The sequence below is a fragment of the Homalodisca vitripennis genome, chromosome 1, assembly GCF_021130785.1.
Source record: "Homalodisca vitripennis isolate AUS2020 chromosome 1, UT_GWSS_2.1, whole genome shotgun sequence".
Taxonomy (NCBI): Eukaryota; Metazoa; Arthropoda; class Insecta; order Hemiptera; family Cicadellidae; genus Homalodisca; species Homalodisca vitripennis.
The window spans coordinates 54,487,869-54,513,830 of NC_060207.1; the positions used below are offsets into that span (position 1 = coordinate 54,487,869).

The 25,962-nt window shown below is 33.4% G+C and overlaps 1 protein-coding gene across 5 annotated transcripts; it reads left to right on the plus strand.

The window, feature by feature from the left end:
• Positions 1 to 1,591: 1,591 nt before the first annotated feature.
• On the plus strand, positions 1,592 to 23,984 carry LOC124361467 (abasic site processing protein HMCES). 5 transcript variants are annotated; one of them, XM_046815520.1, is made up of 7 exons: positions 1,592 to 1,841; positions 6,693 to 6,936; positions 7,401 to 7,598; positions 15,601 to 15,720; positions 16,693 to 16,800; positions 18,118 to 18,263; positions 22,893 to 23,984. In XM_046815520.1, exons 1-7 carry the CDS (start codon positions 1,822 to 1,824, stop codon positions 22,990 to 22,992), a joined length of 936 nt encoding a protein of 311 aa, XP_046671476.1. In that variant the 5' UTR covers positions 1,592 to 1,821; the 3' UTR covers positions 22,993 to 23,984. The 5 variants fall into 5 exon arrangements, with proteins under 5 accessions (XP_046671476.1, XP_046671489.1, XP_046671495.1 ...); XM_046815533.1 differs by lacking the exon at positions 1,592 to 1,841 and adding an exon at positions 1,896 to 1,974; XM_046815539.1 differs by lacking the exon at positions 1,592 to 1,841 and adding an exon at positions 2,028 to 2,146.
• The last annotated feature ends 1,978 nt before the right edge of the window (positions 23,985 to 25,962 follow it).

Below are 25,962 nucleotides of genomic sequence, written 5' to 3' on the forward strand. Positions count from 1 at the left end.
TTAACAATATAATGAGTGAAAAGAAACGCCAAATCAATACTTTATACTCCACCTCTCCAGGGTTAACTAAAAACCACTTACCGTAAATCTTCTTCTGTTCCACAGTAGCATCCTTCCTCAAGAAACAAGTCCACTAACTCTAAGCCCAGGCCGACCTCTTCTCAACACCCCGATTTTTGTAATCTTCACTCTCCAAAGTCCCAAATGTGGCACGCCGAGTGCTTTCAACTTCATCAATGAAAAGCTCGGTATCAAAAATACTTTGCTGTAACTCCATCTTCGTTTTCAGGTCGCGCGACAGCACTGAGGAGCTAGTTGAATTCGGAGAATCGTAATACAGAATCGGAATAGTATTCGAATACAGCCGACAGATAGTATTCACGTATTCGAATACATCAAAATGGATTCGAATACTTTTGAAATGAATACAATTTCTCTGGAAAGAATTGAATTCAAACCTGGAGTATTCCGTTTATTTGACAAATAGTATTTTCAAAATAAAATATTCCAAGAGATGAAAGTTGGTATTTCTCTATGAGGTTTAAAAATGAATAACCATATTAATGTAGACTTTGAAATGAAATAATTTAGCCGGGGAGATTAAATAATTATGAAAAAACAAACAATTACAAATTTTAATACTTTAAAAAAAGCTATCTATAAGTATAAAGTATAAAGTAAGTCACTCTCAAAGATCCCAATATGATATTATCTATAATATATAATATATTATATATCTACTATCATATATATAATAAATATAAATATAATAATTATATGATATATTATAACTTGATTTTACAGTTCTAAGCACTCAAAAACAATCGAATAATATATTTTATATAGTTATGGTGTAAAAAACAAATAATTATTGAACGTTTTCATGGCTTCAGTCTATTTTCTACGGTAATTAGTAACAGGACGCTGCTGTGGAAAAATTACGTCTTTCAGGCGGAATGAAGTAGCTGGTAAACAAAGATATTTCTTCTGTAGTTCGTATATCCATGGTGGCAATGACTTGTTTATACGAAGCACACAAAAGCCGAATAGTATTTCTCAGAATACAGATTCGAAATACAGTGATGAAACCGTGACAAACAAGTAGACTAGGTCCAGACTGTCTGTTAGAAACGCTTCAGCTGAGCAAAAGGTATTCGAATACATATTCGAATACAGGGAAACGTGAATTCGAATTCTCTGTATTCGATTCTTTTTAAAGTACTTCGATTCTCCCATCACTACTGAGGGCATGTGTAACGTTTCCGTTTGGAACAATAGAACTCGAGCCGCGCTGCAACCTAGCGGTTTGACGCGGAACCTAGAGTCCGCGCGAACGAGCCGCTCGTCATTTTTTCCGCGAATAGGCGACCGCATGTGTTACGCATCCATTTAAACTACGAGGTATGTTGAGTCGCGCAAGGAACGTTCGCGCGGCCTACAAGTCGCGCGCATGTCGCGTCCATGTGTACGAGGGGCCTTACTTCACGGTGGTCCTAGCTCTTGTCTCAATAATATTGGCAGCAAATGAGGCGGCATGGGATTTCCCGAAGCCTACTAGCCTAGAGCTAACAATTAGAGAAGAAAAAAAAAAATTGGCAGCAATGTATGTTGTCTGATGTGTTTGAAAGTGAAAACAAAAATAAATACATTGGATTCAAATGTTTATAATAGCCTGTTTATGTTTTACTCATTAATGCTTTTATAATCTAATGTTATTAATACATAGTTTTTACTAATAAATACACCTAAACTGTTACCCTACTAAAATTATAATTAATTACTTGTTTTTTTGCAACGTTTTGATATCTTAGGTCATACATTATGTGTGGAAGAATATCATGGTAAGTAAAGAATAAACATTGTATTGGTTGAATTTATTGATGTACCCAATCATTTTATATGTTTGGCCTAGGTTATAAATGGGTTGACTTTAATAAGCGGCCTACACTCTTTATTCATTGTTTTTATTGAATGGTTTGATTGTTTTTATCAGAATGATTTGTTTAACAAAACATGATTCCTACTTATTAGTTATTTACAGTCATTATTTGTCTTGTAAACAATAAACAGCAAGAAGTAACTAATTTGTTGAGAATTTGAAAATGACATGAATATAAGGAAATGTGATAAATTTCTAGATATACATGTAGGTTTGGCTACTGCCTTCTCAAAAGCGATTGCTCACTGTTATCCACACAATCTATAAATGTTATAACGTATTTCTGATGTGTAGTAGGTCTAGTTCTAGAGGATAGTTGGATTTGTTATTTTGTAATGTTATTACAAATGTATTATTCTTGTTGTTAATGTATTTTTAATTCTTGTTTCGTATGATTAATATATAATATTGGATTTGGATAATATATCAAATAGTTCTAAGTTACAATAACAATTGAATAACGAGTGTATTCCACTTATTAAAGTCTTCCCTTATGAATTACACTTTTAGGGTAGAGTACGATAAACGGACCTAGTTTTTTATACCAAAATTACCAAACTGAATAAATATACCCATCAATATAATCAACTAATAGTAATTAATTTGATCAATAACTCATTCATCTGCACCAACTGTATACATATTTTCATATTCTAAACATAATTTGTTCTGTAAGTGACTTATTTTAAAAATAAAAAAAATATAGGCTAGTTCACTTTAGAAAACTATCCAAAACAACACTAAAAGAAGATTTAACTTACTCTGTGTTCTTGGTTTCAAGATGTTTGTTTTGTTGTTACTTTTTCTTTATTATTTAAATGAAAATTAATCTTTATTGGGGTAGGGTACGATAAGCGGACCCGGTCTTTTATATCGAAGAATGTAATCATCGATACCTAATATTCGCATCTCAAATCCTAGACTATCAATCGATATAAAAGTATTTATAGTCCTCAATAACAATTATATGTTTTAAATTTAAATATGAATTTAATATTTGCAGTTATTAATAAACAAATTAATATAACCAAAATTAGGAAAACTGAAGACCATATTTGCTCCTCTCTCAGTTATAACTTAGTTGTTTCTTTCCCACAAATTTCACATAATGGGTTTTTCAGTCGAATATGTTGAAGCCACGAAAAACATGTCTTATCATCTTTCAAAGCAATGTCGTGTAGTTTTTTACTTGGATTATTTGAAAGTGTTTACAGCTGTTGATATAGATTATTTAATTGTTAAAAATAATTAATCAGTATCGATTGATTATACCGATAGTTATGATTAAGTAATATCGTTTGCCAATTTCAATATAAAAAACCGGGTCAGCTTATCGTACCCTACCCCTTTATAGTTTCTTTATGCCATTACATAATTGTTTAAACTATCGATATTAATTTGAAACATGTGACTTTAATTTAGTATTCCAGATATGTTGTTATAAATTGATAGTTCTGTCATTTTATATATAAAATATCATGATTGTAATAAGGGATATGAAAACCGAGTCTGCTAATCATACTCTGCTCCACTTTTATATGAATTATCTTTAAAGTAGTAACACATTAGTTAAACCATTACTCATAAAACTGTTTTTGGGTAGAGTACATTAAGCGAACCCGGCTTAAAAAAAATTAAAATTATCAAACAATATTTAATTATTATACCCATCAATATAACCAACCAATAGTAATTAATTTAACAATAAGTAAATAATCTGCACCAACCTGTACACATATATTTATATTCTATACACAATTTGTTCTATAAGTAATTTCTTTTAAATAAAAAAAGATATTTAACTTTAGAAAATTATACAAAATAACAATAAAATATTATTTACTGTATATTTTCGGTTTAAAGGTGTTTGTTTTGTTGTTATGTTTTCTTTAATATATGTCATTTTTCCAATAGCCAGTCTTGATTTTGTCGTTTGATTAACAGTTATGGTTCTTTTATTATTTATGACATTATGTAATTGTTTAAACTACGAGGGTCAGTCAAATATAAACAGGACTTTTATTACTATACCCAACGTCCAGGTTGTAGCAGGTAGCCATGTTGCAGTAGTGGTAGGGGGCAGCCTGGGGGAGGGGGAAAGCTGCAACAATGCGTTCTCAGTGCTGTTTTGTTTGTCATTGTAGCCATGTCTGAACAAGAGGTTGTACCTGCAGTTGCGCAATGAATTATTATTAAGTTCTTGACAAACGAAGGTGTTAAACCAAGTGAAATTTTTGTTAGACTGACAACTCAGTTTGGGGATAAGACTTTATCACGTTCTCAAGTGTACGATTGGGTTAAAAAGTTCAAAGGCGGACGTGAAACAGTTGAAAATGAAAGTCACAATAGGCTTCCAAGGACCAGTTTGACTAATGAGAACATTTGTGCTGTTCGTGAACTTCTTGAAAATGATCGACGCTTAACGATAGATGAAATTTCCAGTGAAGTGGAAATTAGTCATGGTAGTGTGCATTCCATCGTTACAGAGCATCTGGGTTTTCAGAAAATTTGTGCAAGATGGGTCCCTCGGCTTCTGACTCTCGATCAAAAAGAAACCCGGAGAGACATTTGCCAAAGGCTTTTGAATCGGCTTGAGAGAGAGGGGAATGGTTTTTTAATTCGCATAATAACCTGTGATTAAACGTGGGTCCATCACTACACTCCTGAATCCAAAATGGCGTCAATGGAGTGGCGAAGGAAAGACGAAACTCGCCCTGTGAAAGCCAAAATACGGTTGTCTGCTGGGAAAGTTCTTGCCACCATCTTTTTTGACTGCAAAGGCGTTTTGCTTATTGACTTTTTACACGAACGTCGTACTGTGAACGCTGCTTATTACTGTCAACTTCTTGAGCAAGCAAAAGCAGCCTTTCGGAACAAAGGCGTAATCAGCCAATCAGAGATGTCATTTTGCTTCATGACAATGCTAGGCCTCACACAGCTGCCTTGACCCAAGAGAAATTACGCCAAATTCATTGGGAAATATTGGAACATCCTCCCTACAGCCCAGATTTGTCTCCATGTGACTTTCACCTCTTTGGTCCTCTCAAAGAAGCACTTGGTGGAAACCGTTTTGAAAGTGATGAGGAAGTATAGGAATTTGTGTGCAATTGGTTCAAGACACAACCTCAAATCTTTTATGAAGAAGGGATCCGTAAGCTATCCTCACGCTGGGAAAAGTGTGTGAGAGTTGAGGGAGACTATGTAGAAAAGCAGTAACATGTAATCATTGTATTGTTTAGCTTTAATAAACGTATAAGTTAAAAGTCTTGTTTATATTTGACTGACCCTCGTATTTTTATTAACTTGATGTTCTTAATATTCTTTTTGACTAGTTGGCTCGTAGGTGGGCAGTCGACCCTGGGGTATCTCTAACAGTCCTGAGGTAGAATTTTAGGCTTTTAGTCACATGCCTAAAATTAATTTATGTCCGCAGTATCTTTTGTTATATTTTTACCTTGTATTAGAAAGCCTAGACGGTTTATTAATTTGGCAGAAGAAATCCTAATCACTTTCAGGTATCTAACATTCACTCTCTTCAGGTAAACATCATCAATTTCACAGTTAAAACAAATTTCTTCATTATTGCTTCTTTTGCAGGAATTACCTCACACATATAAATATTAAGTTCTATTGCAATAACTACTTACTGTTCCTTAGTGTTATAAAAATAGACAATGCTCAAGCTATATATAGGTTTATTGATTAGGGTAGTTTGGCATTATCCGAAGGCCACTGTTTTTGGAAGGGCTTTTCTTACCAGGGGCTTAAATAAACTACATTATTAGAAAGATCAGACTTTATTTGACTTACTGTGAAAATTTGATGTCATTATTACGATCGGTTCTTGTTTTGTGCCTCCCAAAAAGAAGCAATTTTGGCGAGGCAGAGGCCACGCTGCCCCATGTACTAGTTGTTATTAAGATAGGTTATATAAATAAGTAAATATATATGTATGTATTTTAAATTTAAATAGTTAATGACCACTCACATGGTCTGAGCTTGAATTTAGACTATCTCAATGGATGTTTTTATTTTTTATGCCAGAAGTGCGGAGGTGCCACAAAAGCCCGCACTTATGGCCAGGGTTATTTCCGATTGGTACTTTCCCGACCTCTGATCACGTGCCAGATCATCTTGCATGATCTGACATCAGAGAAGCTGAATAATCTGGGACATGATCTGAGGTCGGGCAAGTACTGATTGGAAATGCCCCTGGCCATCAGTGCGGGGCTTCGGTGGCGCCTTTGACCAATAAGAAAAACATCCATCAAATTCAAGTTCAGATCAGGTGAGCGCTCCTAAAAGTTACCTTTAACTTTGATACTACAAGTAACATAAGGTTGACCTGGTGATTTAAGATTGAATAAATATTTTGGATCAAACTAAATTTTGTTTAATTCATTTACAATATTCTACATATAACAATCCTTGGGCCAAATCTATAGATTTAATTAACCTAAATAAGTAGACATCTACCATTTGTTACTTTGTATATTCTCAACAAATAACTTAGCTTCCCAGCCATCTACCCCATCATATCTCAACTGTAGCCTATTATTGTTATTATATTAATTGTGTATAGGCTGTGTTAAAACACAACATTTTTGTAAAAACCTGTCGGTATTTCACTGCAGGACTGTTAAAAAAACCTCATGTACAACGTTGATGCTTTGACCACTAACATTTAATCAAACTATTGGATTAAAAAATATAAGTTGTAGCCTACTATGCTTTAAAACCCCCATATTTTCAGTCACATGTGTCGCCCTGATTACCGCAAAGCAGCAAGTTACTTTGATGAGTCACGTGGACTGTATGTACAACCAGACTGGATTGATGCGCCCAACAATGGGTTGTCATATTCTCCTTCCACAAATATGGCTCCAACAGATGTTTTGCCAGTATTGATATCCAAAGAGCATGAACAGACAGACAATGAATTATCTCAACGCATTATTAAACCTATGATGTGGGGTATGATTCCTACATGGCACAAGGTAAGTCGATCTAAAATAGACCTAACTAATATTTTAGTTGTAGATCATGAATCATGGCTAACTCTTCATAAGATTAGTACTATAATATTTTCCTATTTTTGAAAAGACAAAAAATTGGTAACCTTTTTTATTATTTAAGAAGATGTACATCTGATATTGTTTATTAAGTATTGTAATTAAATTATTTTGTAACTTTAAACTATATAAGTTTCACAGGGGCTTTAAATGAGTTTGTATTAAATGACAAATTATTTATTATTATTGATATTTAGTCTTCAAATTGTTTGTATTTGATTTGAAAGGCTTTAATGTTATTTTATTTTACTTTTTGCATAAATTTATTTAATTACATACGTTTATGTATAATATATCATTCTCTCATGCATTTTATTTAGTCACAAAATACACTGAAAAATATTAAAAAATGACAATATTTTAATCAACAATACCTTCTGTATTCTAAGGGTGATTATAAATCACATGGACTGACAACCAATAACTGTCGCATTGAAAGTTTGATGGAGTCACGGCTTTATGGCAAACCTCTGAGGAATGGTCAGCGATGTGTCATCGGATGCCAAGGTTTCTATGAGTGGCAGACTACTAAAGGGAAAGGACAACGAAAACAGCCCTACTTCATCAAAGCGTCACAGAAGTGTGAAGTAAGTTGTTCTAATCAATCATACAGCAACTAATAATTATTTGTAATCATCCTTACATGTCAACGGGCAAAGTTTGCTCATGTACTAGCAAACAATTCAGCAATTTTTTCAAAATTTGTAATTTGTACATACACTTTTTTGTAAAATACTAAACAAAGAATAACAATTTTTTGTAAAAATTGTGAAATTTTGCTTTTTCACCACGCAAGCATTTGTTTGAGAGCTGAATAGTAGTTCTTAGCTCAAGAATCAAGAACTTTATTAGTCATTAGACATACAATGATACATTAGACTTCGTCATTTATAAATTACTATTTAGCAGCTATTACATAAATGCTTCTAGTTCATTAATCAATTTAATATAGTAGTTAAGTCATATTTAATAAATAAATTGTCTGCACATATAAATGGAAAATATCATAACCAAGTATAAAAATTAACAAATTTGAGTTAACAGTAGATAAATATGTACAGCATAAGAAGACGTCTATGTAATAATTCACAGCAACATTAAATACTGAATTATATCAGTAATAAATAATATAAATAAATAACAATTAACAAACAACACGAATCGACAATATATGATTTTTAAAAAGTTAACTTTATACAATACATTAATAAACAAGTACACAACAATAAAAAGAGTAAAAAGCAATATATACACACTTATTCAGATCTGGTCTGCATTTAGCTATCAAATATTGTATGTAATTGACGAGCTTCATTTAATAGGAAATCATTAACCTTGTGAAATATATTTTGATTGTGGCAGTTTTGTTAAAATAGTATTTTTCTTGTAATATCTTTCAAATTCAATTCAAATGGTTTTTTGTCAGAATACAAAACTATGTATATAACAACGTCATATTATAAATAATCTATAGCTTACTTTAAATATCCTTACTTCTTATCACAGTTAAAAATTCATCAACAGTGTACAAAACATGAATCTACTAACTTTTCTTTACAACATTTTTAAAATTTGATCTGTTTAATACCTTGATATGATTGGGCAAAGCATTGTAATATTTGATTCCCTGATATCTAACAACTGGCTTGAGTGCTAGCAAAGTTACATTTTGGTACACTACTACATTATTTCTATTACGAGTACTATAACTATGAACATCACATTGATTAATAAATAATGATAAATTATCTCTGACATATAACAAAACATTTAATACATAAATAGACGGCAATGTTAATACACCTAATTTTTACAAACAGTGGTTTACAGTGCTCACGACTCTGGACATTACATATAAGCCTGACTGCTCTTTTTGTAACACAAACAGTTTATTCGCAATCTGAGATTGGCCCCACAAAGTTACTCCATATGTTAAGAAACTATGAATATAGGCATAGTACATAAAAAGCAAGTGTTTAGCAGAAATTGTTCCATTAAAGGGATCTTATAAGAAAAATACCTCGGGAAATTCGAGAAGCTACATAATCAATATGAGTTTGCCATTTAAGATTGGATTGTATAAAAATGCCAAGAAACTTAAGACTTAAGTCCTCATTATCACTTAGGCCTATTTAGAAAAGGTAATATGTAAATCTTGAATTTTTTTATCATTTACACAGAGCTTATTTGGCTGCACACCAATCATCTACAATTGAGGTTCTTAACACTAAGTAGCTCATTACATTCGTTCCTCGTTTTTGCGCAGACCTTAAGACCCAAGTCATCAGCAAACAAATACGTACTAACATAATTGTCCATTGAGATTAAAAGGCAAGTCATTTATATACAAAATAAATAGAGTAGGTCCTAAAATGGATCCCTGAGGAACACCTAGCTTAACAGGCCTAGTTTCTGACATAGAGCCATTTAAAATATATATATTGACACCTATTTGAGAGATATGAGTTTAAAAAAACTGACACAAAGTTGACTAAAAACCATAAGACCTAAGTTTATTTAATAGAATATATGATGATTTACAGTATCAAAGGCTCTGGATAAGTCATAAGATCTGAACTTGAACAGATTTTTTTAGTTCCAAACCATCAAAGCAATCATTTATGAAGGACTGGACTGCGCCAATGGTACACCGCTCAGCTCGAAACCCAAATTGACAAGTGCTGAGTAAATTATTGGTTTCGAAGATAAGCAAACCAACTGCTTATGAACTAGCCGCTCCAACACCTTTGACACTGCTGTAACAATAGTTATAGGCCTATAATTACAAGTTTGGTCCTTTGGACCCCTCTTATGTACTGGAATCACTTTGTTTATCTTTAGTACATCAGGAAAAATACCTGTCCTAACACTTTCATTAAATAAATAAGTTAGAATTTCACAGATTGAAGTTGGCAGCCATTTTCAGAATAGGAGCACTTATACCATAACAATCGAGACATGTGCTATTACTTAAACTAAGGATAGCTGCATGAACATCTTCCACTTTAATTCATTCAGGCAAAAGCTTACTGTAGAGTTCCACTGAGCACAGTGCTTACCAAAGGTAGAAAAGAATAGTCATTATTGCTAGGTGGAATACTTTTGCAAGTCTCCAAAACTGAGCCAACAAAATATGAATTAAAACTATTCAGGTTCCAGTACATGAGATGAGTTAGATGACATACTATTAGCCCTGACTGATTTATTAATAATGCTCCAAGCAGCTTTACTTTTGTTTGTTGCTTTATCAAGTAAAGTGTTATTAAAGTCAAGCTTTGCTTTTTTTATTTCATTTCTGTAAACATTTTTAAGATTTCTATATTTTTATTTCTAATATCAATATTTTTTCTCATTGCTTGTGTTTTTTATAATATAATAAAGTCTATCAAGCTCCTGCTTTGTCTTATTTAGACCTTCATGATACCAGGCAACATTTACTTGTTTAGATTTAGATTTCTTATTTTTTAAAGGCATAGCACAGTTCAGAGCCAATAAGAACTTTTCTAAAAATAACTTAAACTTAAGGTTAACATTTGACTTAATATAACATAAATATCATTCCAATTAGTGAGACCTAGGAAAGACGTAAAAAGTGAGGAGCCCAAAGTAGAAATGGGTCTAACAATAAACATTTGTGGTATAATCCTAGAAATTACATTGTCTAAAGTAGCTTTGAAGAGGATGGCCATATGGTCTGAAGCACCAGTGTGAATGACTGTAGATTTTCCCTTATCTTGATGAATAGTCGTCAGCAGATTATCAATACAACTACCCTTTGTTGCATCTCCTCCAAGGGTAGGTCTTGTAACTTCAGCAACAGTAATATTTAGTCCAAAACTGTCAATGAGGTTGAATAGTACTTTGGCCTCTGAGTCATTTCTGTTAAGAAAATTGACATTGAAGTCACCCACAAAGACTATATTACATTTATTATAATGCAGGAAGGACAAAAATGTCATATAACTTATCATAGAATAGTGATAAGTTACCTGCTGGAGATCTATAGAAAGTTACCACTAGAGTTTTCCAAGTTGGCAGCATTATTGCTGCCAATTCACAAACAAGTTCCTCCGAGAAACAAGACAATTTATCATAAAAAACAAATTCAGTTCCTTCCTTAACACAGATAAGCACACCCCCATGAATATGTTTTTCTCTTGCGAAAAAGTCAGCGATAACATAGCCAGGTATCACTAAATTGTTTATATCAGTTGAGGACAACCAGTGTTCTGCAATGCACAGTACATCTGTCTTATATATTGACTATTTAAAATATCGATGAGAGGGAGTTTGTTTAGTTATACTACACACATTCCAGAACATCAAATTAAAGTTAGGCTGTTCTTCTAAATAACCTGTACATGTTATGGATGGTGGTTTGAGGCGGTTACTGTTAAGTTTTCCGAAGGTGCTAATAAAGGTTGTATTAATTCCAGTTCCTCTGTAGAGTCATCACACCCAGCGGCTGGTAGTGGTTGCTTGGTACTCTGACACTAAGTTGCGGTAGTGGTATCTGACACTAAATTGTCCGTGGTGAATGAAGTCATCTACAAAAAAGATTTAATGATTTTTTTACCCTAGACAGAATTTTATCTACTTCAACTTTACTTAAATCTTAGCAATTTTCCAAATTTTTCTATTCAAAGCCAAGTGGCTTATCTAGAGGCCAGAACTCAATTTTAACTGAATTATCTAAGTCGAAAATCTAGTGATCTCTTAAAAAGAGTTAAAATGATTTACTGAATCCATTGACCCTGAAATAGATCTCAAAGTCAAAACTTAATTAAAATCTTAGCAATTTTATATCTTTAAAATTCATATTGTAAATGTTTTCTATAAAAATGATCTTTTGTTGAAAACAATTGGTCCAGTTTCATATTGAGCTTAAAATTGGACATAAATTAATGTAATGAAATATTGTGTTATCTTTTCTACAATTCTGTAAGAATAGTTAATGTAATTAAATATTTTATACATTAAAAAACTTCATGATTTGATACCTTATTTCAAATGGTTATCCCATACATTAGTAGATAGAGACAGAGTTCTTATTAAACCTATATCTAACCGTTATCAAAATATGGTGTACTGCATAAAGGTCATCTTTTACCAGGTTTATTTGATCCGGTATGATAATACAGAGTCAATCTAATTCTCATAATCAGTTTATGAATTTTCCTTTATAATTTATTTTCTTTTTCATTCCATTCTCATGGTCTACTCATTCTCCTGATAAAGAACTCTAAAATTACCCCTGTCTCCATAATCGCCCAATAAATCAAGCCTTCCCTAATGTCTAATCCTTTGATAAGATTATTCCCTTTATTAAACTATCCTCATGGTAAATTGAATGAAGAAGAAGAGTACTCACTCTGATCAAGTTTTTTAAAATCAGTTTCTAATAGAATAGAAACATGAACTTGTATACGATGTAGTGTAAGGCATATAATTGTATAAAAATTGCATGATATAAGATTAAAAAATTGTTTTAACTTCTCCAAAATTCAAAATAGCAAACCCATGCTATCTTTCCTTCCAATCAAGCTTGTGGGCAAACTAGAGGATATAGCTCAAATTGGCTGAAATAATTTAAAATAATTACATTTCCTACAACAAATTTTCAGTCATTGTTTATTATATTTTAAACGATAAAGCCACAAAAAAACTTAAAGTTAAAACATATTCATTGAATCCAGGAAATTAAACATCCACTATGGTCCACATAACTCACTGGAAAACCTCTTCTCCTCAGATTTCAGCTTACTGTCTAATTCAGCTAATTCCTGAATTTGACAAACACCCAACTTGGTACACAACAAGCTGAAGGTAAGTCAATTTTCTAACCATCAATAAAATTATAGCAGATCTAAACAAAGTGACAATAACTCCAGCCAGCTGATTATAGTTGTTTGTATAAAGAAGAAAAAGTGAATTGGTAATCTCAAAGAATGTATGCAAATTAATTGGACGCTGTGAAACGATGGGTATACCGAGAAGGGTAGGGGTAGAGGCATTTGAAAGTTTTTTATCCATTCAGTTTATTCTGTATCAGGGAGTTGACGAATTTGGAGCGTGCGTTCACTGTTGAAACGTACTTTTCAAATGGGCACTTAATCATCGCCACAGAACATGCATTCTGTACCCGTTTTAATATCGCACCTTGTGGTCGTGTTCCTAACCATCAAGTCTGTTGTTTTTTGGGTAAACAACTTCAGGGAAACTGGTGATGTCAAGAAAAGAAAACCTGGACTTCCACAGACAGCAAGGTCACCTCAAAATATTTATCGCTATCTGTTTTGCGACCTCCTTAGTGTTTTGCCTGTGAACACACAGCTACTGTAGGATTGTCTACTTGTTCTGGGAGGAAAACCTTCCTTAAGAATTAAAGTTTCATCCTTACAAAAATTTGCTGTTATACAGAAACTTAATCTATGTGATTTTGTTGCTCGAGAAAATGCATGTGACATGCCTTCATAACATGCCTCAAGGTACAATTGATTTTATGAGTGACAAGGCTCACTTCTATATGTCATATAAACAGAAATTGTGTTATTGGAGCCCTGCTAACCCCAGGCAACTTCATGAACATCTACATTCACAAAATGTTACTGTTTTGTGTGGTTTACCAAACCTCATGGTTTTTTTGAAGAAAATGAACACGTAGTTTCAGTGAATTCTGACCATTATGCTTCAGGAGTATTTCTTGCCAACACTCAATGATATGGATGTAGGAGATGTGTGTCTCCAGCAGGATGGTGCCACAACACGAGTGTCAATGGCAGTTTTGCACCTACACTTCCCAGGACGCCATATCTCCATAACGAGCAACCTCCATTGGCTAGCCTGGTTTAGACCCATTTGATTAATTTGTATGGAGTTATCCCAAATCACTAGCCAATAATGATCGTCCCAAAACCCTGACTCAACAGAAGAATATTTGTCAAGCTATTGCCAAAATACCGGTTAATATGCTGAAAAAAATTGAAAGAATCTTCAGAGCCTGATTAGCCCAGTGCATTAACAACAATGGGTGCCATCTGTCTGATGTCATATTTAAAACTACAAGGCTGTTTGAAGGCTGTGTCAGCTAGAATCCTAACTATCCTTTTCTGCAGTAGAAATACTTTGAAAGACTCACAGGAGGCCCCAAACATCAGACCATATGAGATTAGAGAATTGAAATAAGCAAAATACACTTGTCTTAGAACCTGATAGTCAACTACATGAGACAAAGTTATAATTTATTAGAAGGATTTGCTTTATTTAGTGAGTAGGAAAGCAATGTGTTGATGCCATGAAAGTGTATCATGATAATGAATCCATGAAAATTCTAATAACTTATGGAATTAAAATTAAATGGAGTCAATTATGAGTCTACCTTAGATGAAAAGTTATGAACTAATTCTTATAAGGATTGAGTTTTAAGCTGTGTGCAGCAAACCAGGAGTTTAGTTATTGCTTACTTTGGAATAATGTTTGCGAAAGAGGTATTTTGATTTTTGCAGAAGCCACTTTGGAAGTATTGTCAACATATATAAGGACTTTGGAGTTAGTTCTGGGAGATCATTAGAATAAATCAGGAAGAAAAGAGGTCTCAGAATAGATCCCTGAGGAACTCCGGAGTTGACCCTAACATTACTCCTACATTAATCACATTACTCCTCATATTATTTTCCTTGGCAATCCTCTGATAACGGTTCTTCGAAAAGGACTTCAGTCATTTCAGAGCAACTCCATCAGCACTAAAACCTAAGTGTTTCTAACATTACTTCATAATTTACACAGTCGAAGGCCCAGGATAGGTCACAAGAAGCACCAACAACAAACTGCAAGCCATCCACAGCTGTTGAAATTTCATTCAGAAAGACAAAAATTGCATCAACTGTGCTTTTCCCTTGTTGGAAGCCAAATTGGAAAGGGGAACAAAATGGATACCTATAGATTCTTTTGAACACAGTCTTCTCAAAAACCTTTGAAAAGCTGGAAAGAAGAAAAATGAGCCTCAGATTGTCAAAATATGTTTATTTTATTGCCTTTACAATTGAAAACTTCCAACAGATCTGGAAAGATTCCACTTTTTAAAAGATAGAGGTTTTAATGAGGTCCACCAGAAGCCTGATAATCAGATGTGAGCACTTTTTCAGAAGAAAAAGAGACACCTCGTTCCAGCCTGCTGACATTTCTGGTTGCAGAGAGTTGATTATTTCAGATACCTCCTTTTCAGATGTATGATCGGAATTGCTCAATCTGACACTGGTAATGTCAACTTTGTGAGTAATTTGTCTAAACTAAGATCTAAGCTGTTCATCACATTTATAACTTCAATCATTGCCTTTGATCTTTGGTTGAATTGTGCTTGTTTTGAAACCAAATCATCCAAAATGCTTAGGTATTTGGGAAATAATACATTTTCTGTTTAGTATGATGCTACAGGGTTAGTAAGTTGGGACGCTGATTTAAAGTTTTGGTGAATCACTTTAGCTTGTAATTGCGTGTAATTTGAATAAAATGCAAACCATTATCTTTTTTGCGTGTACAGAACTGTTAACGTTTCATTTATTTATTCCAACATGTATTTTATCTGTATAGGCTGGTCCAGTAGAGGAGTTGGATAGCTGGGAGAAAGCAATGTGGGATGAGGCTGCTGGATGGTCAGGACCTCAACTGCTTATGATGGCTGGACTGTTTGATGTTTGGACTTCCCCAGAGGTCAGCAATCTCATTACTACCAAATAAGAAAAATGTACCAGTAAGATACTGGGTAAGCTGCTTATAAAAGGAAGAGTGCTGTTTCAATACAACTCTCTGAAAGATTTGTATGCTAAAAACAATTGCGTTAACATTTTTGTGCAATTTTTACACTCTACCATATTTTTTATTGATTGATTGGCTTTCTGAAGAAGAAAAAGAGAGGAGTAAATTTTAAACAGTGGCACAGGTCAAGTTAAAAACCGGTTTATTTTTTGAAATCATTGTAGGGCCTTAATATGTATTTTAGACATTAATTGCGTAATCAAATTAATTGGTTTGAATATATGTAAATTAAACTATTCAAACAATCAAGATTTTTATTTCTGTGAGATGTACGCATTATTTGTAACATTTCGGTACTAATTTGTTATGGTAATCTTCTTAGAACCAATTCTGCTTTTACAATATTGGATTTGCTGCCTTACTGTGTAGGAAATGTCCATGATTGCCAAGGTTTTTGTCAGTAACACAATGTTATTCAGCAATGCCATATATAAAATAATTCTTAAAATACTGTGTTTACTCTCAGTCACATTAAATTTCACTATTAAAGCATTAGGGTCATAGCATACAATGAAAAATTCCATCAGTAACATATACTTGTATGTTTCTTACCTTCACAACTTTCTTGAATTTAAATTTTTTAGCTTTTCATTCTTATAACCATGAGATATGTTTAACTAAATGTTATTTCATTGTCAGCCGAAAGAACCGGAAAATCACCATTATCACACAAATAATCACTTTATATGATAGACATATATTGATTTAACTATTGTTTAAGTCTCTGATAGCTGATTGTTAAATATGTTCAGCTAAAACAAAATGCTACTACAGGTACATGATACAATGAATTGTAAAATATGTGATATGTCCAATACTAAATATCTTCTTAAATTAAATGAATGTGTCTAATTAATTGGTGTTTAGGGAGAACAGATGTTCAGTTTTACAATCATCACGATGGAATCCAACTCCTCTTTCTCCTGGCTACACCACCGCATCCCAGCTGTGTTGGACAGTGACGAGATGGTAGCTGTGAGTACTGTTTACATATTTACTTTTGTGTATCCAAAATTCAAAATAAATGTGTACACTCTGTGGAAGATGCTGTACTGACACGCTACTGTTGACAGTGTGAGGTCCAGACAGAATAGTCACATTGAAGATAAAGTTAATTAATATAGATACAGAGATATTGTACAGTAGTTTAATGTGGTTATGTCATATGGTGTTAATCAAATAGATCCTATCCACAGTATGTAAATGTAGAGAAATCAGTGATAGTAAAAATAATACCAAAGAGTAATATGAATGGTGTTTTCATTGTCTCATTAGATGTGACGTTGAGACAATGATATACTATAAAATTAGAATATAAACATACATACCCATTTCTTTAAGCCATCTAGCAATGTAGTTCAGTTGCACACTGATGTCATTACTGTTTATTAGTCTTGTGTTTTGCGTGTACTTTGGCTATTTCAAACAAACTTTGAGATGTAGTCTGTTATATGGTGACTACAAAAATTCAAATGACCATGTCAGCACGAAAATTCATGTTCATTGTGTTCTGAGATAGGAAAGGGGGTTTGCTTGTTGAATTTCTTACCAGAGGTGAAATCATTGACATGGGATGTTATTGTGACACTTTTTGATAACTTTGGCATGCAATCCAATAGAAACGTAAAAAAATGCATAGTAAAGAAATTTTTGACAGCATGACAATGCTTGCCCTCATGTTGGTGGTGACACCCCAACAGTTCAATTGAAAGTCCTTTATCACCCACTGTTAAGCGCAGACTCTCTGGCTACCACTTTTATGGGATGTGAGCTTGGCGGTGTGTGCAGATATGAATCTTCCTGCCAGGCGTGGCAAGGTTTTTCTGGAAGGTTTACATAAACTGATGACCTGCTTAGGAAAGTGCCTGAATAAGTATGGAAACGTGCTAGAAGTAATTTAAGGTAAAATACGTATATCTTGTAAAAATAAAATTGTCTTAAACAAATTTTTGGGGTGTTTTTATTTAAAACAATCCCTACTTTCCGGATACACCTGGTAGTATTTTCTAATTTAGTATTAGTAAATTATATTTATTAGTTTACCTATTAATATAAAAGGTAATCTATCAATGTACTTTAAATTCAATATAATTGACTTTTGGAGAGTGTAAAAATGTTTTAAAAATTCAGATGTATATTAGACAATTCTAACAATGTAAAATTAGTGTAGGAGCTTAAATAAATTAAATGATACATGTTTGTCACACAATATATTTAGAACACATTTTTACAGTACCAAAAGTTTTTATGTTATGGTGGATGAAATATATCGTGAATTTATTGATATTTCAGAAGTGGCTTGACCACAAACAGGTCTCAGCAGTTGCAGCGGTGAGACTCCTACATCCTGTCACATCCCTGACCTGGCACCCAGTATCCATGCTAGTTAACAACTCTCGTAACAAGGACAACAATTGCAATAAACCCATTGATCTACAGTAAGTTATACATGAGTATTTGGGAAGTACATTTATTATCACTCGATATTAATCAATGTCGAGCACCATCATTTGTAGGTGAAACTGTGTTATTTTATTAATCGGGGCCAACCACATTTATTACAATCTGAACAATATGTCCTTTTTTTGTCCTGGTAAACATTTTTATCAGTGAGGAGGATCCCTGTCATGGAAAAGCACAATTAAGTTTTTGTACGTGTCTATTAACCCTGCGTTAGTCGCGCTCCGCCTGGAACGTCGTTGTTCGCGCACGGTCTGTGAGACCGTGTTTGAATAATCCATAGAAAACACTTGTTAAAATCGAAAACAGCTCATAAATTATATAAACCTTTATTAATAACGTATTTTAGAAACCAAATAAGTGAATAATTTATGAGTAGTTTAAATGATCATATATAAATGTAATTGAAATTGATATGTACTTCAACTTACAATACAAAATTAAAATTTCCATATCAAATATAAATAAAATAGTAAAAAAAAACATTATTTATAAATACTAATAGAACTTAATAAATAAAACATAATCATAGAATGTTTAAGAATACTGAGTACAGTAACAATATTTTTTATAGGCTTAGGTAAGTTCAGTGAAGTAAATATAAAAGTTGAAAATTATAAGACTGATTTAATCTGATTCATCAGTGTCCATGTTTTCTGGTCCATCTAATGGGCGGTTCAGACACAGCCTTAGACCCATATGCTCGCCGCAGGTGTACTTTCTACAACGTACACTTCTTACTCTTGTTTTCCTATTTTGTTCCCACGTACATAGCGAACATCGTCCATGACTTGTTCCATCCTCCGGAGCTTCTCCTAGACGAGGAGCTGGCACCCTGGCAAGGGCTCTAACTTGTGTCTGAAGTTAGCGAGGAAGGTTGGTCAATGTTGCTCTGACTTTCAAGAGGTCCATACACAACTCCCGGCTGAGGGTTTTGAGAAAAGATCTTCTTGTTACTTCATTCCGTGTATTTGATCTCCAAATGATGAAACTATTGACTCCTCCAATGTTCAGCATTGCAAAGAAAACAACGAGAGGCCACCGATTAGTCATTCTAGCCACTGAATAAGTTGCCTTCATTTCATCGAGGGTATCTACGCCTCCATTCGTAGTATTATAGAGGGTCAATATTTCTGGCTTTTGGGCATCCCCAGATGATTCATCGATTCTATCATCAAAATGCATGGACGATAGAAGGAGAACATTTCTATTCTTTTTTGGTACATATGATACAAGTGTCATGTCGTCGCCAAAGGCTAACAGGTTGTCTGATGAGGCCTTTGCTTAGTTTCTACAAATAAAGAAGGTACCTCTCTCTTATTTTTCCTTAAAGCACCGATAAGTGATAATCTATGCTGATTCTTCAGTTCCCTTCTTAAAGGAATGGAAGTGAACCAGTTGTCCACAGTGACATTTCTTTCTGTCCCGAGATAGGTTGAATTACGAAGAACCAATTCAGATGGTGAATTGTTAACTTGATATGGCCTTGGAGGCTGTTTGGCCCCATAGATCTCCATATTTAGAGCATAGCAAACTCTAGCGTCCGCCAAGACAAATATCTTGATACCATATCTGTCTGGCTTCGACTAAATTCGTCACCAATAAAGTCATTTTCACTTGGAACTTCACGCAGAAGTTGGAGAATTCATTCTTCTCCTTTCGGATTCATTTTCAAAAATTTATATGCATAAAATATTTGTTTAATCACAAACACTTACAGTCACGCACGGTCCACAAGTCCGGGAACACACAAACACAAACAGTCGCGCACGGTCTCGAGTACCGGGGTAGCGGCTACACAGATAGGCGCACCGGAATGGCAGACCAGGACGTAAACAAAACCCCTCTGTTGCCTACAAGGTAAACCAAACACTGCTTTTATGCCATGAAGTGGGGGAGGGGATTCTAGAACTCAGCTAGACAAAAGCACGTTGCATGTTACCAACTCCAACAAGAATAGCATAAAAAATTCTTGCGTAGCGGAATCAAGGACAGTGCGCGACCAACGCAGGGTTAAGTGATATTAATGACTATGCAAAATTCATGGCCCTTTTTTTATTTGTTGGGAAAACAACAATATTTATTGATCCTTATAAATCCAGTGAGGTGGATTCCTGGTACTGGAGAGAAAAAGCTTTTCATGATGAATTCTTTGAGGTAACATGACTGTTGTAAAATGTACTTAGTGTATGGTAGGAAATGTATATTTTAAGATTTAAATAGACTCTCTCAGTATGAAATCTCTTTCCAAGTAGTCATTTGTTCAAATTGGGAGACATGGTATTCCAGAAGAAACCAAATCTGGAGGGAGTAGGAGATTTGAATTATGTTGTAACTCTACTGTAGAAATTACCAGTTAATCAACGTAATAACGATGCATAATATTCACCTGTAGCAAATTCTCTTTCCTTTTCCAAATAGTTTAAAAGATTGTCCTTGAGCATTGCCAGTAACAGTATCCATAACGTTCTAGATTGAATAAGTAGTCTTCTTTACCTTTTTTTGTTAAATCTTAAAGCACTAAGGAAAATTTAGCCTCAGTTCAATTAGCGTGCATCTAGAGATTTATAAAAAATTCTGTTTTTTGTTTCTGCCAAAGTTAAATTTATTCTGTATTTCTTGGAAATAAAAATAACATTAAAAAAGCTCTTGTGGACGCATTGTATACATGGGTGCACCGTAAGGTTATATCCACATACCACACCATGCATCTTAAGACAATAAATTGAAAGAAAAGCTAAGGGTTTTTATTAATTTTTCATTTATATTGCATTCCAATGTCTTTCCCTACAGTGATAAATCAATACATTTACAAATTCTTACACATTGCAGCGTTTTCGTGAATTATAATGTACACAATAAACTAAAATAGACAATACGGCTATTTCTGTATGCCAGATTTAGCGTAATTCCAAAGGTATGTACATATCCATATGCCAACTTTAAGAGTTAAACATTCAATCTGACCACCAATTTGATTGGACTGCATTTTTGTTTCAGTTGTATTCAGTGTGAATACACGGTTTATCTGTAGATGATTATTTTTCTGGATATACTAAAACAGCTGCAAAGCAATCTTATTATATTAATGACAATATCAAATTAATACTAAATACAGAATAATACAAGGTGTATTATGAAAGTAATGAGCATAATTTTACTGTGATGGGACTATACATCAGAGCATGTTCAAACTGGTTTTATATGTGGTGGGCGTTCTGCCCCTCCAAATGCACCTGGTCTCAGTTTGCTCCGAGCAGTAGGAGTGGTAGGACGTGTCTTTGCACGAAGTCTGTTTTTCGATTGTGTCATGGGGCGATGGAACACTCGCATGAACAGTTTTGTGTGCAACTTGGGACCAATGCAATGAAAAGTTATCAAATGCTTCAAGAGGCCTTGAAGGAGGAGTGCATTTCGATATCTCATTGCAGAAAGTGGCACAAGGCCTTCAAGGAGGGTCGGGAGGAGGTCACCGACGAGCCTTTTTCTGGACGCCCAACAACAGCCCGAACCAATGAAAACATTCAGTGTGTGCTTTGAGTTTTGAGGTCAGAACGTCGATTAAGTATCCAGGTGACATCCTGAACTTATCAACATTTGCGGTATATGGGATAGTGATGGAGGAATTGCAAATACGAAAGGTCTGTATGAAGCTTGTACCAAAGGTGTTGACAGAGGTGGAGAAAGAAGTTCGAGTTTTTCGCAGTAAGAATTGTTGGAATTGATTAGAAATGATCCAGGCTTTTTAAACTACTCTAACTGGGGACGAATTCTGGATGTTCGAGTATGATCCAGAATCCAAAAGGCAGAGCTTCGAGTAGCACATCTTCTCCCAAACCCAAATAGCGTGCATGAGCAAGTCTTGAGTCATAACAATGCTAATTGTCTTGTTTGACGTCCGAGGAATCAACCATTTTGAGTTAGGTGCTCAAGAGACTGAAAAGCCGGATCGTGCGTGTCCGGCCTGACATCAAAGATATCTTCAAGCTCCACCACAGCAATACTCCGAGCCACACAGCCTTGGTCGTTACCAACAACCTGACCCAGAACAAGACCCCCGTGGTGCCCCAGCCTCCTTACAGCCCTGACATACCTCCATGTGATTTCTTTGTTCCCCCGACTGAAGGTAGAGCTGAAGGGAAAGCAATGGTATTCAATGGAGAACATCCAAGCTGAAGTTACATAGTTCGGGAGAGGCATTCCAGCCGAGGAATTCCATGGTGCTTTCCAGGCATGGCAGAATTATCTCTGCAGGAAAAGACTATTTTGAAGAATTTGAACCATTTGTACCAACTGGATGAATAAATCTGTTTTCCAAAAAAATGCTCATTATTTTCATAATGCACCCTGTAATGTAGTATAACAAAATCTGTCTCAGTTTGTCCAGAAACAAACCTGGACACACATCAGAGCTACCATCTCCCTGACAGCGTGAACTTGTCGAACAATCATCATACAATATACTCTGTAGAATGAAATATTATATTTGGAACAGGTCTTAAAACATTGTGTTATGCCATTGAATACAAATGCCAGCTGTAGTGTCAAAAATACGTAGTCTGAATCTCTTACCAATAAAAAAATGGTCACAATGAGTTCTGTTGCAGGAAACCCAAACCTGTCAATAAAATCATGGACTCATGGTTGAAAAGAGGAGCTCTGCCAAGTGCTAATGCAACATCTCCAAAGAAGGCCAAGGAGAATTAGAAGCTGGGTTAAAGACATGTACTATGGAATAAGTCTGTGATAAACAAAGTACCTTAGTGAATAAACTTAATAACATTTTCTTTTCCTTGTTATTATAATAATTAAATAATACAGTCATAAATAAGCTTAGAAATTGGTTAGATTAGGTTCCTTCTATATCCTTGTTGTGTCATCGCCAAGCAAAATAAAGCATAAGATTGAGAAAATATTTATTTATTGACATTTTACATTGTACAATATCAGAATTATTTTTTATTTTACTAAAATGGTGATAGACAAACAACTTCACTGTGAGTATTGTCAATTATGAAACTATTGCAGTTTTCTAAATTAGTTGTATGTTATTTGTTAAATATAAAATAAATTCACTAATCAAAGAATAATTCATGAAGTAAGTACAAAAAATGATAAATAACATGGTGTATAATACTGTGCATTTATGTTGTGTCTAATTGTTTAATGTTATATACTATTATTAAATGTTTTATGTTATGAGTGGTTTTATGTAATAATCCACTTGTTACATTGACATTGTTCAGTAGAACAACTTTGCCACCAAAATGTAGGGGTGGACAGTACTATACAAATAATAAAACTTGTTGATAAGTTTAATAGAGTCAGAAGTTATAAATATGATAGCCATAAGTGACATTGCATCAAGTTGTATGGACATGACAGCTACCATGGTAATTCACATTAAACATCAATTGACAATTAATTTAAATCACTAAGTTTGACAATGTTCATTTAATTTAAGTGACATACTTATTTTTACATAGGATATTATAAATAAAGGTTCTGTTATGTTATTCAGTGCATTCATAAAATGTATTAAAAATAAGTTACAATAATAGTAATTAGCTTTACTGTAAATCCCTTAACTTCTGAATGACAAATCATATTAATAAATAAGTTTAAGTTATTTAAGTCTTGTGTGTATTTTTTATAAACTTGATGTAAAGTGACATAGCCACAATAAAGTTTGACTTAAAGTTTGTGTCAACATTATTTGTATGGCTGATTTAGTATAAAGATCTAGTGAAACTTAAATTTGGGTTCAGTATGATACCATTTAATGAATTGTCTTCAGTTTGGTACAATATTTATTACCCATGGGTTTGTTAATACAATAAAACCTGATATAACAAATTTTGGCTATCGACAAACGATAGTACTCAAAGTATATATATTTTTAATGTATTTGACCTATAAGAAGTGTTAGCAATTTACAAGGCTGCTACTAACTTATAATTTTAAAAATGGTTTATAAATGACAAAAACTGCAGAAATAGTGTCCATTATGTGGCAAAACAGAAATCAAAACCAGGGAGAATCTTAACCTATTACGCATTATTCTGTGTTCCACAACTCACAAGTAAATTAAAATCAACAATTGAAAAATCCATAAACAATAAAATATTAGTTTTACAAAATTATTAACTTTTTTAAATGACTCCTTACTAACCCTTATAGCTATCCATTTCTTAGACTTTTTAATCTTCGTTATATTTTAACATAAAAATAATAATTATAAATTATACTAAATACAAAATTGTGTGTAATTGCACATTTAAAAATATAAACTTTATTATTATTTCAATAATGGACAAGTAAATATTAATAGTTTTTTCAACTTAGTATTTTGAAGTAGATGTAATAAACAATTATCAATCATAATAGTACTCAATGACTCAAAAACAAAACAAAATTCTACACTAATCAGTGTAAAAATAATAAATTGAAAAAAGAAAGACAATACTTTTATAATACTTATTTTGTGTAGAAATATAATATTGCATTTAAGAACACTGCAATAAATCAAGGCAGTTATGTTATAGTTTTAAAAAGGGAATAACACATCTTGTTTGTATAAAACTAAACAAAACTTAATGCAGCACTGCTATAACAGCATGAAAGTAAGCCATCTGGATGGAACATGTATGAATTTAATTCTAGGGACATGGATACTTTTGGTATTATAGTAGTCATTTTTTAGCAACCATCAAAAATAATATCCTGTGTCTAAACAATCTTATACAAGCACAAATAATCCCTCAAGATAAGCACTGTGAACAATTTTGTATATTAACAAGAGCAGAACATTTCTGTTCATGTAGTCAAACCCTCTTCACTCATCTACCTACAAACAATTTTTTTTTAACATTTGGCCCATATCACTGCCCAAAAATTAGAAAAATATTAAGATTCAAATTTGAATTTCCTCATACAAGTAAAATGTTTTTAAGCTTACCAACAATAGCTAGAAGAATGATTCTAATTTGTTTTAGAGTTTTTCTTGTTCCTGTCAAATATACTGACTTGTAACCTTCTAGTTTTCAACATTTGTTGTCTCATCAAAAATTAAACATAATATGGACCTTGAACAGTGTCAATCTCCCTTCATAAAAACGTGGGCCCAATGTTCCAGTTATAAGAAAGTTTATTTTTGTCCTTCGTAATGAGAAATCTGAAGGCAGACTACCACAAAACATAGCATGAAAAATTTCTCACAAATAGTAGAATAATGAAAAGATAAAATTTTCAAGGTCTAAATTGATTAAGCTCTCAATGAAACCTTCACACTATATATCCAAATGGTATCGGGTTTGTTATGAGATACCTGGATGATTATATTCTTTATGCTAGAAAAAATACGCTGAAAACACAGTCCAGAAGCCGAGAGCCACTTTGCACAATATAAGCACATACCCTGGTTTTTCTTGAAATGGATACAGAAATTCCTTTAACAATGAATTTTCTTTTTGGAAATTTAACCTAAATAAAAAGGCTTAGTAATATTTTTTCTCAGATCATATTTTTCTTAGCTTAAAATCCAAAAAGATATCTTAAACCAACATAAAATAAATGTTAAATCAGAGTCAGCTAACCATGTGCGGACGACTATACCACCCACTTGCAGCCTATATCTCTATATATAAATATATATATATATATATATATATATATATA

Excerpts from the sequence above, each read along its gene's own strand:
- LOC124361467 (XM_046815520.1), top strand. The coding sequence starts at position 1,822 with ATGTGTGGAAGAATATCATG. Across the intron at positions 1,842-6,692 it reads ATGTGTGGAAGAATATCATG|TCACATGTGTCGCCCTGATT; the intron begins GTAAGTAAAGAA and ends CCATATTTTCAG. Across the intron at positions 6,937-7,400 it reads TGATTCCTACATGGCACAAG|GGTGATTATAAATCACATGG; the intron begins GTAAGTCGATCT and ends CTGTATTCTAAG.